At 34.7% G+C, this 15886-nt stretch overlaps 1 protein-coding gene across 1 annotated transcript in view; it reads left to right on the top strand.

Moving 5' to 3' along the window:
- Positions 1-2132: 2132 nt before the first annotated feature.
- Positions 2133-15886, top strand: part of LOC120593752 (ankyrin repeat domain-containing protein 26-like) — a gene marked incomplete at its 3' end in the record, with an annotated part of 90024 nt that continues 76270 nt past the window's right edge. The window contains 4 exon segments of the mRNA XM_039851660.1: positions 2133-2440; positions 6071-6185; positions 6351-6524; positions 10705-10811. Coding sequence (XP_039707594.1) covers positions 2190-2440; positions 6071-6185; positions 6351-6524; positions 10705-10811 — 647 coding nt within the window.

Consider the following 15886-nt stretch of genomic DNA (forward strand, 5'->3'; position numbering starts at 1 on the left):
TAAGGAAATAATGATCATAGATGATGATGAAACAATATTTTGAATAGTGTTTTCTAATACTGCAGAATACTGATCAAAATACAAGAATGCCTTTGTATACACCAGTAGGGGACTATAACACTTTTCAGCCAAGTCTGGTAATAGGAATAAGGCCATCTTCTTATTGGTTGAAGAAGAAACACCCATGGTCTGAATTAAGGCCCAGGAAGAAATAATTTCATGTGATAATGAAATATTATTATCATGCATAAAAAGTGGAAAATCCATAACATTGGAAATACTGTTCATAAAGCATTCTTTTACATCCATGTGGTCTATTATCTTTTACATGTTGCACATATTCTTGTGACCAAAATCCTGTGAGATGTGTATGTGCATAGTTTGCCAGACATTTTCCCAGTATTTGCCTAGCATCTTCATCCCAGCAGGCAAGGATTTCAGTAACAATAACAGTAGCCCTGGGACCATAATCTAAAAAATACTCTTCATTTCTATTAAAACATGATGCCATTTAGGGATCATCACTTGCCATATTCTAAACCTTCCTATCCATGGAAACACCTAGATATACTGCATAGGCTGTACAAGATGCCTAGAAGCACCTGCAAACACTTGGACTCTGCTTGTGACCAAAGGGCCAAAACGTTCTTCTAGAGCATCAGAAACACTCTTTCTTTTCTGTAATACATTTCTGAAAACTCACAAAACAGAATAGCAACAATTGGAATCTTTTCTTCACAAATGATAGATTGGAAAGGCAGTAGGTACTCTTTCCACTAGATGGAAAACTTATATTGTTATTAAGGAGAAATGATTCCTAGTTAATAGCATTTTAGATTCAGGTGTATATGAAACTTAAATGTATAAAACCCCAGTGGTTGTGTTCCTATGTTATAACGTGAGGGTTTCATCCCAAGAAATTTTCCAAATTTATTACTAATTGGTCCTTAATTTTTAAGTATAATCTTTCATGACTTATTTCAATATTATATACATATATATATCCTTTAATTTGATTATTTCACTTGTTATAAGGATTTTGTTCAGAATATCTAATGATGTCTATGTTTAATAATTGTATTATGTTAATATAATCTACACTACTTGGTGTTGGTAAATTCATTTTAACTTTTCCACCCAATTTTATAAGGGCAAAAATATGATTAGCCAAATATTGGCAAAACCATTATTCAGACAAATGTTGTGACACTGCTCCAAATGAACTGTTAGTAATATTGTTATTCTTGAACTGGTAAATGTCATCCAGACTCACCTTTGGAAAGACAATTGAAAGATTTGAGTGACAGATTCAAAGTGAATTACAAAATAAGTGTACTGAAAACGAGGATCAGCTATAATAATACTGTTACAGTTTTCACAAATTAACAAGTGAATACATTACCAAGTAAAAGAATAGAAAGACCCTTTTGGGCTATTCTGGATCAAATAAATTGGTGAAGGCAAAAGAAGCAAGCTTCCTTTCTTTATTTATATATACTGAATAGAGAAAAAGTTCTCTATGTTCACAGGCCTGATTTAAAAATCAGACAGGTGCAAAGTATATTTTAATATTTTCAATTTGTTTTTGGTCTAAGGTAACCACTGTTCTATGTGATGGATTTTGAGGTTAAAAATAGAACATTTTTAAAGTATAAAAGTTATCTTTGGAAACCAAGATTTTACATGCTTTTATATCTTATAAATAAAAATGAATAAATTTTGCTTCATTAGGGTAAGTAAAGTTTATTTTCTCATTTATGATTTTTGCTTCTCCTAAGATTTCTGCCTCTTATATATCTGGTTTTCTATTTCAGGGCTCATGTGAAAGAGTAAAAACTCGGCCAACTTCCAGGGATATCTGAAGGGAACCAGGTGCTGCCCACCAGCAACCTCTAAGGTTGGAGATGACTGGGCCTTGCACACGTGCTCTGTGTACTCTTGGTCGGTGGGCCTCTGTGCGCATGTGCAGTGACTTCACCCTCTGACAAGCACACATTCACTCCTGTCTAGACGCATTGCTTGGTAACATTTGTAGCTAAAAGATTCTAAACCTCCAAACTGCCCTGCTGGAATGTTGTGGCAAGAAACGGTTGGCTTATCTGGAAGCGCCTTTTGAGCTCCGGGGTGGAGAATAGGAGAAGAGGAGCTGAGGTGTATCTGAAGCTCATAGACTCGACAAAGACTGGGACATGAAGAAGATTTTTGGATTTGAGAGTTGGAAGGGCAAGTCACCCTTTGGATCCCTAACCAGCCAACAGAAGAACAACACAGGCCTCACTCCTGAGGCTTGTAATAGTATCACCTCTTGGAACCGGTACCACATCCGAGATAAAGATCTCAGAAAGATCCACAGAGTTGCCAGCGTAGGCGATGCGCAGGAAATGGAGGAGATTCTTTTGAAAAGTTTAAGGCACTTAAATGATAGAGACAAAAAGAACAGGTAATGGGGACTGTGAGACCAGTGGCCAGGGGTGGACCTGGGAGAAGGGCTTGCCTGCCCAGGCGCAGCCAGGTGGAGTCAGCCCTCCCATCATGGAGGGTGCTGGGCTGTCCTCCCTGCCCAGGCTCAGCCCCACAGTGCCTTGGCGGTAGGGACCTTACCTGGGGCCTAGCACCCAGGCGAACTTGATGAGCAGCAGTAAGGAAAACTTTAGGACGCACTCATAATTCCTTTATCGAGCACTTTACTGATGATTTTAAAGGAATTTAACTTAATGTGAATAATAGAGATAAAATTAAGTATACATGGCATTTTATTTTTGTTGTTCAGATTTTTATACTATAATGTTATGTAAAATAGAAAAGTGCATAATATAGAAAACAGATCCCATAATAGATCAACTCGCGGGCTAAAAGCTCTTCAGATAAAATCCAATGTCTATTTTATAGCAGTGCACACCTATGGATGTAGGGTCTTTATGGAGGGACCTTAGAAGGGAACTTTGAAGTGGGAAGATGGCTGTGGTCTTGAATAGAAAGACTCATTTTCTCAAAATGTGTGGTCATTCTACATTTATCATTCTTACATAAACCAATAATATCATGGTGTTAAATTTTTGGGGTTACACACACTGCGTTTTTTTTGTTGTGATGAAATTAAGACAAATTTTGTATAATAGACAGAAATTTGCACTTCTAGATACCAACATGTGCTTTAGATATCCAGAAATTAATTTGTTTACTAATAGCTGAAAGGACAGAAAAATGATTGGAACAGCCCAGAAAATGCCCAAACACCCAAATATATATATATATATATATATATATATATATATATATATATATATATATATATATATATATATATATGTAAGTCTTTAAAACTTGTTACTGATGATATTTCATGTTAGTAGAAAAGATGAATTACTCATAACTGGTAAATAAATAACTGTTAAGCATTTGGAGAAATCTAGCTCAATTTTTATACCACAAAAAATATGTTTCAAATAAAATATAGGTTAAAATTTTAAATATAGAAAATGAGAAAAGTTCTGGAAGAAAACACAGCTGCCTATTGATACTTTTTATGTTGACAAAGACTTCAAAAGCAAGAATTCGGAAGGTCAATTGAACAATACAAAAAGTCGAAATCCTCTGTATATCAAAAAATGATACTAACAAAATAAAAGAAAATGTTCTAGTGAAATATTTACCATATATATATATATATATATATATATATATATATATATATATATATATATATATATATCAAAGGGAAAGTATATCTTCATTTTCCAGAGAAATCTTTGAAATCATCAAAGAAAAAATCTATAATTTGAAAGTGAACAAAGCACTTTTTGTATACCTACATGTGACTAGTATACATAGGAAAAAATATTTAGTGTCTCTGGTAAGAAAAGAAATTTAAATTAAAAGAGAAATAAAATAATGTTTCTACCTACAACATTTGTGAAGACATGGGGTCATTGAAACATAGTGATCTTTCTAAATTACTTAAGTTCAAGTAGCTTTTCACTTTTCAAATAGGCAGTTTGGTGATAACTATCACATATTTAAAAATACATATTCCCTCTACCCATCAACTCTATTATTACTAAAGTATATTCATGAAATAATTAGATAAATTGCATACAATTGAGTTTTCTCAGCACTGCTTACCATAACAACGTAATAAGATGAACTCATAGAAATGAGTTTTATAAGTAAATTGGAGTGCATCCACAGGATGAGATAATATGTGACTATTAAAGGTGGTATAGACCACAGATGTATGTTGTCACGTAACGATGTACTTTGGTAGATCAGAAATGAAGGAAAGAATTGGTTTGATTATACATGCACCCTAACTGACCATGACCTTATGATAGCTGAAAATATGTACAAAATGGGATAAAATGTATTTCTGAGCAATTGTATTATAAGTGAAATTTTCTTTTTCTTTTTTAAAAATCTGAATTCTACAATGAACATATATATATATATATATATATATAATATATATCTCCTAGTAAGTTTATTATTAATGAAATAATTCTTGAGAAGAGCAGGAATATAAATCTTGCACAGATGAAAATGATTTCTCACTTTCTGTTTTTTGAAGTTTTTTGATGAATTAACATCTTCAGAAATAAAAAGAATCCTTTTATTGGTGCCTGTAGAGTTTGTGTATATATTTCAGCACACACATATTTGTTTTTTATTATATGTGGCCTTATTACAAATATGAAAACGATTATAGATTAATCATTTTAGTTGTGTCCTTATGACATAAAAATCAATAAGAGCAAATATAAGTGATTACCATTGTTTCAAAAGTATTGCTTTACATTTAAAAAAGTTTTATTTATGAATATTGAACTCTGCAACTATAGTTATCTATTCTGTCAATCCATTTATTCATCAAATATAATCTAAATACCTATTTCGTAGCAGACATAGTCTTCTCAAGACTTTTCAATCTGTCTCTCAGGCCCTATTCATCCTTCAAATTTTCATGCTGCTCAGTATAAACCAAATGAGAAATTTTAAATTATAGTATTAGGACCTAATCTCAACTTGACGCTTTTTCTCCCACCTTTGAAAGGTATTTCCGAAGGTAGATAATTATAAAAGATAACATTTACTGGCCCTTTTGAAAGTGTATAATCGTATTAAATACTAATGTTGATCATTGAAATTTTTGATTTTTATATAATCTATAAATCCAGTTATTGAATAAAATGAGCCATCCCTATTCATTTGAATTCTGGGCTCCCTTTCACTTAAAATTTATTGACAAAGTAAGAATTACTTGAAAAAAGTGCTTTCCCTCTTTTGTTGTTTTAGTCGTCTTTCCTCATAATGCTTTTAAGAACTAAAATTTACTTCAGTACCAACCAAATATCTGGAACTGCAATAGGTCTGTTGTATAAACCATTATTTCACTTAATGTAAGGCACAATGGATTATGGTATGATGCCCACTCTTTTATGCACTGGTAAGAGAGTGTTAGAAATGCTGCCAATTGTGGATGAAAGGCATCTAGAATTATAAATTGCGTCTTAGTGTCAGAGGTGTTAAAATGTAAGAAAATAAGCATCTTAGCATCATTGAAACATTGTGTTCTTTCTAATTTTTAAGACATAGCTGCAAATAAAGGCAGGATGATATCATGTTACTAAATTGAAATGTCTTTCTAAAGCAGTAGTAATGGTAATAATTATAATTTATCTAACAATTATTGAGCTGTATTTTTGTGCTAGGAACTGTAGCAAACACTTTGCATAGGTTTCATTTAAGCAAATAACAATGTCCTGTGAAATAACCACTATTTTTATCTCCTTTTTGTGGATGGGGAAATTGAGGCATAGAAAAGCTAAGTAACAAAGTTAAAACAGGATCAAAGGCAAGTTGAGCTGAATGCCCAGGTCATGCTCTCTCTATAGGCTGCTCTTTTATTAATGTGGTGAGTAACATGAGCTAATAAATATTGTACATTCTCCAGAAGAAAACTAAATACTTGTTTTGAAGGCATAGGAATAGCACTTAATAATTACAATTATATGAATAATTATATGTTTTGAGATAGTGCCCTCCAGTTTCCTAAAACATCCTCTCACTTTCATAGGACTGCTCTACATTTGGCCTGTGCCAATGGCCATCCGAAAGTGGTAGCTCTTCTAGCAGACAGTAAATGCCAGCTTAACCTCTGTGACAATGAAAGCAAGACAGCTCTGATTAAGGTACATACATAGTAGCCAACACTAAAATGTGAGATGGATTTGATTTAATTATGGATATTTAGAATGAATTTATCTCATTTAAATAGAACGACGTCATAAAACTAGTGTAAGTTTCACTTTGAATTCCTAACGCTTCCCATCTGTTTCTGGGGACAATACCGACAGGCCGTACAATGCCAAGAGGAGGAATGTGCAACTATTCTGCTGGAACATGGTGCTGATCCAAATATAATGGACATCTATGGCAACACGGCTCTGCACTATGCTGTCGCTGGCCATGATATGGATATGGCAGCAAAGCTGCTTTCATACAAGGCCAATATTGAAGCAAGGAACAAGGTATAGATCAACTAAATTTATTTACAAAATATTGGAAACATATGCTTTTTTGTTTATTTTTTCAGCTACAAGCATTATATTTCTAATACATATACTGCATATTATATACATCAGGCCCTGTCACCATAAAAAGAACTCCAAAGCCAAGTCGGAGAGGGATGGAGAGACGTGGTATCCACGGAATGAGCAAAGCTCTGTCTCCTGGCTACCACCCTTCCGCCCCAGAAGAAAGAACTTCCTGCTAGTACCTGGGAGCGGGTGATAGGCTCAGAGCCCACAAAGGACTGAGGGCCTGCGGGGAGTGAAGCGATGGCGGAGGATGGCTGCTGCGCAGGCAGGGGCCTAGGAAGTGGGTTCCTCTGGGCAGGGGGAGCTGTGTGAGTGCCAGTGGAAAGGGGAAGCAGCAGGCCACATGCCCTGAACAATCCCCCAAGGTTCTGAAGATTGGGGCAGGAGAGACAGGTCAAGTCTGGACCTCCAGCAAGGGCATTCATTTGTGCTCATAGCCTCTTTGCCAGCCATTTAGCACCTTGGGGTCTTCTACCTCACAGTGCTGCTCCTGCTCAGCCTCCCAGAGCTTATTCATGGGGTTGCAGTTGTACAGGGAGTGGGTGATGACAAAGCAGTCACCTGCTTTTTGCTTCTAGACACACTTTACCTCTAGTCACTGCAACACTGACAGGAAGGTCCTCGATTGACATAGGTCAGGTCAGTTTTACATATTAGGAAGCTCAAGCAATCTCTGAATGACAACATTTTGAAAGAACTTAATTGTCTAAGATTTTGGTTTACATAAGAATACTTCTAAAGAAGTAGTGGAGGGTACAGCTCTCTTTTATGCACTTACGGCAAATATTTATGAAAACATTTGTCAAAGGCAATTTTTTTTTAAATATATTTTCCATCCTAGTTTTTTCTCCTAATTAATGTAAATAATGCAGGAAAGCAAAAATTTTCCTTGAATATAGGCTTTACCTTAAAATATAAACAAAATAAAAATATATTTTCCATATAATAGAAATCTTGCTGCTGTTGATTAAGTCCCTATAACATAAAAAAAGTTACTTATCTGTCGTTGGCCAAAGTTTACAAGGAAAATAGGATCTGGGGGAGAAAAAAGAATGATTAATCAAAAATTCACAGGCCAATGTGAAAATTTGGTAATTGAGTGGAAATAATAGGTTTTTTGTTTTTGTTTCTTTTTTCTTCATTTTAGATATTTAGGGAAGGTGCTCTTCAAGTTTCAAGGATAGTAATTCTTTGTTTTGGAGAGAGAGTCAGGGAGTTGCAAACTTGCCTGGAGATCAGCTTGAGGAGGTCTCTGAGGCCACCAGATTGGCAGCGAACAGGTGGTGATAAGTAGGAAGAAGAAGAAAGGACATGTAACTGACTGACATTTTATTCTATCCTGGCAGAAACTGCCCCTTAGATACAAGGCTAAACTCTGCTCTGAAATCAAGAATGTCATGATGGTGTTTACAAATAATGAAATGAAGCGCATTTTGAATTTATTAGTCCCTCTTCCACCCCTACCCAGGAAGTTAAATGTAGTTTAGATAAGTGACTCATAGCTCTGACACTTTTATTTTTTGGCCAAATCCAAAGGAAATGACAAAGAAAATTGGCTCTTCCCTGAAGATTTTGCTTGAGTAAATCTAATAAGGCCTGGACATATGTTTTTAGAAGTATTTCCTTGAGATTCTGATACAACTCTTGGTTCTTGGTTAAGAACTACTGAATGGACAAGTGTTATGTGCAAAATCACAGATTACAAAAACTTCATAAATGTCCAGATGACTTGGAGTTTGGTAGGAGATACTCCCTCCAGCACTGTCCTTTCCAACACCATTAGCCTGAGTTTCAAAGGTCTCTACCCTAGCGCTCCAGGGGTTAAAGGGGATATCTTTGGCCATATCCGCTGTCTTAAAGAGGAACACCCCTTTTTTCCCACCATCGATCATTCACTGGCACTCAGAGAATCTTTTGAAACTTGCTTATGGGTAGTCTATAGATAAATAGAATTAGACCGTTTAAGAATTTTGCATATTTTCATCATGTTCAGGTCATTATAATAACACATGCTTACTACAAGCAGGGTTTCCCTGCAATAATAGTAAATAATCAAACTATAAAGTTGAAGCTGTGCGATAGACTCAGTATTTCTCAGTATGTCTGTTCAATTCATAGAACACTGGCTTAACCAAGACGGCAATTTTAAACCTTAGGATACCAAAAACCACAAAGTTAGTGATGAAGCCAATGAGAATTGTTTGAATAATTGAGTTCCAGCAGTCCTTTGAAGTAATTATCCATTTGATTAACAATCTGTGAGAAATAAATACAAATAGATTGTATTTTTATTAAGTTTTGGAAAAATTCTGTAGTATGAGTCTCAATAACGGTATTTTTTTTTATAAAACATATGATACTAAAGAAAAGAAAGATCTTACATTCTAATATTTGCTTTAAACACAACCATTCTGAAACACAGCAAGTAGAAAAACGCAAGTGGACTACAGACTAAATGTGGCCCCTGGATGTGTTTAATTTGCCTCCATGAATTGAGTCAACATTTAAAATTTAGGTGGCTCATGTAGAAATTTGGATTTCAAGCTTCTCTTAAAGAATCAAATCTGTACCCTTGAGCCCATCATACTGTTTGTGTGCTGTGCCGAGGCTATCCCTTACATATTAGACCTGTGTTCTCTAGTTTGCTACTGTCCCCACCTCGCTTCTTCCCTTACTTGGGTCACCTACTTACTTTGCTTCCGTAAGCAATGGAGTTCGCAATTTCTGTTTTATAGTATATTTTGGTAAAGATCTCAAGATTTTCAAGACAGTTTATATTAATTTATACTGTATATTTTATGTTTTGTTGAATCTCTGAAAAATAGGGTTGAATTTTTCAAGTTACAATTTATAAGTTGTTTTTTAAATATATATATGTCCTAAAAATAATTATATTCCCACTGAAATTTCTATAAGTCTAATGAAGTTAATTATGGTTTTAGTTGTCTAGGTTATGCATATTTCACACAGTTTTATATCTGTCTCCTCAACAATTACAGTATTAAATTTTCTCCTTATAAAAATGTAAATGATTTAGTTCCTTTCACTATGCTAAAAATAATTCAAATAAATCAGTACTGAAATATTTATTGATAAGTCATTATATTTTTACTTCTGAATTAGATTTTGCATAAGATATAAAATGTTCGTTAGTAGAATCGAAACGAAACCAGAATAAAACTGGTTTTAATAAAAGTAGATACTCATTTCGGTCCCAAGATTAGCCTTATAAATGAGAATAAAATTTCATACTGTGCTTTGTAACAGCTAAGATAAAAATCTATGATCTAATAATCGTAGAAAACCCATGGACCATTTAGTAATAAGCAATCAAAGTTTATTTGAAGCCCATGTCTGTTTAATTTAGAATCCATTTCCTCGGTGACTCTTTTGGAGCAGGGGTGCCTGAAGCTGACACCCGGGGTCCTGATAGCATTGATAGAAGAGAATCCAGCACATTTGATTAACCTGGGGAATCCTTCATATCTCTTGGAAAGCTCTCAAAACTGTATCCCCGAGATAACATTTTCTCAAAAACAAAAACACATTTCTTTAGTACTAGGCATATAAAGCACATTCTGTATTACTTCTCAAACACAGGTGATCTTTCTGGAATCTTTCTCTTGGGGCACAGTACTTCTGGTAGATATTCTTTGGACTATGATTTGAGAAACACTACACTTTTTAGAGAAACACTGTTTAGTATATTAATTCAGTAAAAGTACTTAAAATGTTTCCTGCTATGATTTAGTGCTTGGAGCTATAGAGATGAAAAAATAATAATAACCTCTGCCCTCAAGAAGCTCTCGGTTTAGATGGGGAGCAATACAATAACTACCAAATACTATGAGATACTGTGATAGGAGCCAGGATTCTTGGAACCAATACTATCAATGCTTGGAGTGAGTTTTGGAGAACAATGCTGCAGCAAATCTGTTGAAGTGTAGAGAAGGGTATTTTAAAGAGAAGGAGCAGCAGGGGAAAGCCCAGAGGGATATTTTTTTACTTTCTATATCACATGCTTAAATTCACATTATATTTTATAAGTTTTAAAACTCTATTTCAAAATATGTAATCTCATAAGTTATAAATGGTTTTTTCTCTTTTACAGGATGAACTCACACCACTTTTACTTGCTATCACTGAAAACAAACAGCAAATGGTGGAATTTTTAGTAAAGAAAAATGCAGATACATATGCAGTCGATAAGATGAAAAGGTATAGCTGTTCATTATTTTTTTTTAACCTTAATATTGTTCTAGAGTGGTAACAATCACTCAGTTTGGAAGTTTTAAATTAATAACAAGAGGATTAACTTGTAATCCTGTAGTGAAAGATATCAGCCCATCACCAGTTAAGTGGAAAAGCAATTCTTCTGACTGGGCAACTGAGAGAACAGTACACTGCAGTATTTACATTCATATTTATTTATAATACTGATAGATGCCTTTTGTAATTTGATTTTTTATCATATGCTCTTATATTAGTCAAAGGGTTTTGTATTAGTTTTATTAGTTTTATATTGTATGGACTCTAACTTTTACTTATGATACGATATTAAACTTAGTCTCTCTTATGGTAGTGTTAAACTTCTACTTTGTTTACTTTTTCCTTAAAAAGATGCATATTAAACATAAATAGGTGTTGGTTTTGTCTTTTGGATGGCTCTTTGCTTTATTGCTTTCTTTGAAGTATACTGATGTTATTAGTTTACCCCTAATTGACTATGAATTACTACCAGATACTATGGGATCATCAGTTTCTATTCTGTTTCATTTCTGGTATAGTTTGATTGGTATAGTAGAAGGAAGAAAGGTAACTTTAATGAATGGACTTTCCCTATAATGAAAACAAGTTATCAGTGAGTGATAAATAAAAAAAGAGATGGCCTTTCAATTCACACCAGATTGGGTGCGACGCCTAGCTTTCCTACATGCCAGATGTATGACCTTGGGAACATCACTTATCATCACCAAATATGTATCCTGATATGAAAATGAGGACAAGAACATATCCCGCAAGTGTAGTTCTGCGTAAGATTATCCAGCATTTAATTTAGTGCCCAACACATGCTTATCAGCATCATTAAGTCTATGACTATTATTATTATAATTATTAATATTATTGCTTTAAGCCTGCAAAACACCTTTTAGTCACCTGACTTCTAGCTGACTTTGAGGTACAATATATCAGACTAAGGATGAAACAAGAAGTTCTTCATTTAAATTTTCACCCACTTCAGATAAGGTTCTTCAGCATAGTTTCTTGTTTATTAAAGGACTTTAAATTTACAACTTCTATGTAAACCCCAAGAGGGGCCAGTGGCTTCCTTTTTGTCCCTTCCTTTTAGCCTTGGAGTTAATTTACAAAGATGAACATTTAAACACATAACCATGTAAACGGTCAATTCTACATAGACAAGGATGATATGAACTGGTAAATTAGCTGTTTAAATAACTTAATTGATGTTCCTAAGGGTGAAGTTATCCTTCTGTTACTTTAGAACAGCCCTCATACTTGCTGTAAATGATCCATCCTCAGATATAGTCAGGCTTCTTCTTCAGCAAGGCGTTGATGTCTTCGCTAAAGATAACAATGGATGGACTGCGAAAGAACATGCTTTAAAGAGAGGTTTTAATTTGTAAGTATTTACATTAAAAATGCCAGTTATCAAAAAAACTGATGTTTGCAATAATTTAACTGTTACTTCTTACATAACAGGCGAGATGTCACATTTCAGCTCAGGCAGTTGGGGAATGGCAGTGACTTAGTGACCATCCTCAAACAGAGACCAAGCAAAAGCCTGGACAAATTAGAAATAGCAATGGGCACAGTTTCCTTATTCTAAAACTTTTAAGAACTTTGTCTTTCATTCCAAGTACAAACCCTATGTATGGAAAACAAATAATATCTCTTCTCTGATTTTTCCAACTCTCTATTTTGAGTCTTGAAACGTCAGTTTAGCAGAAACTTCTGTATTTTCTGGGACTTATCTTTTATACTCTCCCCCTTGAATTATTCAAGAAGCTAAAGGGTTCCCTAAGTCCAAGGGAGACAATCTTCTCTCCTTTGTCAGATGGAGGGGTAAAGGAGGACATGCTGATCTATGGTTTACGTTGATTCTATTGCTGCACAGTGGCTGATTGAATCTGGTCCTGGGGTCATGATTGACCTTTGATCCCAGGTTGCCCTTGCTGATCCAGATTCCTCAGTCTTCATGGTGATCCACACCTGGACTTCCAAGTTACAACTATTTTTAGGTTATATACATATGCGTTTTTGCTCAGCCACTATTCCAAAGTATCAGCATCTGGCAGCTGGACCTCCTTCGCCCCACACTCAAAAATCTGGGTGCAGTCCACCTCTTAGCACAGGTCTTCAGGGTGAGTTACACTTTGAGCATCTTGTTTGAGTTTTCTGCTAGCACATGCTAGTTGAAACCACTTTAAGTTGTCAGAAAGGTTCAAATGATGCTGCAGGAAAAGATCAGGCTCCTTAATTACCAGATCGGCACCCCAAGGCCACTTGATGTCTTGTAGAGCATCTTTTCTTAAGTGATGAAAAGTCTCATAGCACCTTTCCCGGAGTAGACACCAACGTGCTTGAGATTTCATAATTAAAGTTGGCCTCTCAAATGGTCTATGAAAATATACCAAAAATAAGAACCGTATGATTATATCATAGATGAAGAAAAAGCTTTTGATAAGATACAGCATCCATTTATGATCAAAACACTTAACAAAATCGGTATAGAAGGAAAGTACCTTAACATAATAAAGGCCATATATGACAAACTCTCAGCCAACATTATACTTAATGGTGAAAAACTAAAAACCTTCTCTCTAAGATCAGGAAAAAGGCAAGGCTGTCCACTATCACCACAGTTGTTCAATATAACATTGGAGGACCTAGCAAGTGCAATCAGGCAAGAGAAAGATATAAAAGACATCCAAATAGGAAACGAAGAAATCAAACTGTCACTATTTGTGGATGACATGATTCTCTATATGGAAAACCCTATAATAGTAGTAACAATAAGCAAATACAGTAAAGTTTCTGGACACAAAATCAACATTCAAAAATCTATAGCGTTCCTTTACTCTAATAATGAAGTGTCAGAAAAAGAAATAGAAAAAATAATTCCTTTCGCAATTGCAACAAAAAGAATAGAATACCTAGGAATAAATTTTAATGATACATGAGAATGACCTATATAATGAAAACTATAAGACCCTATTAAAAGAAATTGAAGAGGATACAAAGAAATGGAAAGATATTCTGTGTTCATGGATTGGAAGAATCAACATAGTTAAAATGACTATATTGCTTAAAGCATTATACAGATTTAATGCAGTTCCCATCAAAATCTCATTGGCACTTTTTAAAGAAATAGAACAAAAAAATCATCAGATTTGTATGGAAGCACAAAAGACCCTGACTTGCCAAAGCAATCCTGAGAAAAAGAACAAGGCTGGAGGCATTAATCTGCCTGACTTCAAATTATACTACAAAGCAACAATAATCAAAAAAGCATGGTATGGCAGAAAAATAGACATATAGACCAGTGAAACTGAATCCAGCGTCCACAAGTAAACCCATATTTATATAGACAAATAATTTTTGACAAAAAGCCAAAAACATACAGTGTAAAAAGGGAAGCCTTTTCAATAAATGGTGCTGGGAAAACTGGAAAGAATGAAAGTAGATTGTTGTCTATCACCACACACCAAAATTAATTAAAAATGGATTAAGAACCTCAATATAAGACCTGAAACAATAAAATCCATAAAGGAAACTATTGAAACTAAACTCGTGGACCTTTGACTTAAAGAGGATTTTATGAATTTGACCTCAAAGGCAAGGGAAGGAAAAGCTAAAATAAATTATGGGACTACCTCAAACTAAAAGGCTTCTGCTCAACAAAAAAAATCATCAACAAAGTAAAGAGACAACCATCCGAATGTGAAAATATATTTGCAAGGAACACCTCAGATAAGGGCCTAATATCCAAAATATACAAAGAACTCATACAACTCAATAACAACAAAAAAACAAATGATGCAATCAAAAAATGGGCAGAAGGCCTGAACAGATACTTCTCCCTAGAGGACCTACAAATGGCCAACATTTGAAAAGATGTTCAACATCACTAGCTATTAGGGAAATGCAAATCAAAACCACAATGAGATACCATCTCATACCTGTTAGAATAGCTATAATCAACAGGACAAGTAATAACAACTGTTGGAGAGGATGTAGAGAAAAAAGAACCCTCATACACTGCTGGTGGGACTGCAACTTGGTACAGCCAATATGGAAAACAGTATGGAAGTTCCTCAAAAAACTAATTTTATTGATTTTGATCTACCATAAAATCCAGCAATCCCTCTACTGAGTATTTAACCCAAAGACTTGAAAACCCATATATGGAAAGATATTTGCACACTGATGATCATAGCAGCATTATTCACAGTGACCAGGACATGGAAGCAACCAAAGTGTCCTATGATAGATAATTAGCTAAAGAAGCTGTGGTACAGCTAATATTCCATATATACAATGGAATATTACTCAGGCATAAGAAGAGATAAAATACTGCCTTTTGCGACAACATGGACGGACCTCGAGATAATCATGCTAAATGAAATAAGCCAGACAGAAAAAGTTAAAAACCACATAATATCATTTATATGTGGGATATAAACCTAGAAGTAACAAATGAATAGGACAAACAAACAGAGACTCAGGAACATGGACAATAGACTAGTGATTACCAAAGAGTAGGGGGTAGGAGGAGGGGGAAGGTAGACAGGCTAAAAGGGGTCAAATATGTGATGACAGAAAGAAATTTCACACAGTGTAAATATATATATGCTTATTGTTAAAGTGTACAGCTGAAACTTATTGGATTTCTTTAACCAATATCACCATAAAAAAATAAATAAATGAAAATCTACCAAGTATCTTGAATCTACCTCAGGTTATAAAATATTTATAATTGTGCCTCCCATGGAAGCCATGCAACAGAAAGCTCTGAATCTAAAGTAGGTTGTTTGTCATCAGAGTAGCTAAGCCTCATGTATAACTCATCAATATCCATGTACAAATGCAGGATTATATCTTCCAAGTCAGTTAGGGAAGGACAGTGTCAGCATCCTTCTAAAAAGATCTGCTGTTTCAGAAATTGAGTACTCAGTAAAAGCGTAGTAGTAGTACAAGCCAGGTCTTGACCTCTATTAGGTTTCTGTCTTTAGTGTGGTTAGCTACAATCACAGGGGACACTTACGTCATCT

This window comes from Pteropus medius, unplaced genomic scaffold (assembly GCF_902729225.1).
Source record: "Pteropus medius unplaced genomic scaffold, Ma_sr-lr_union100, whole genome shotgun sequence".
In the NCBI taxonomy this organism is placed as follows: domain Eukaryota; kingdom Metazoa; phylum Chordata; class Mammalia; order Chiroptera; family Pteropodidae; genus Pteropus; species Pteropus medius.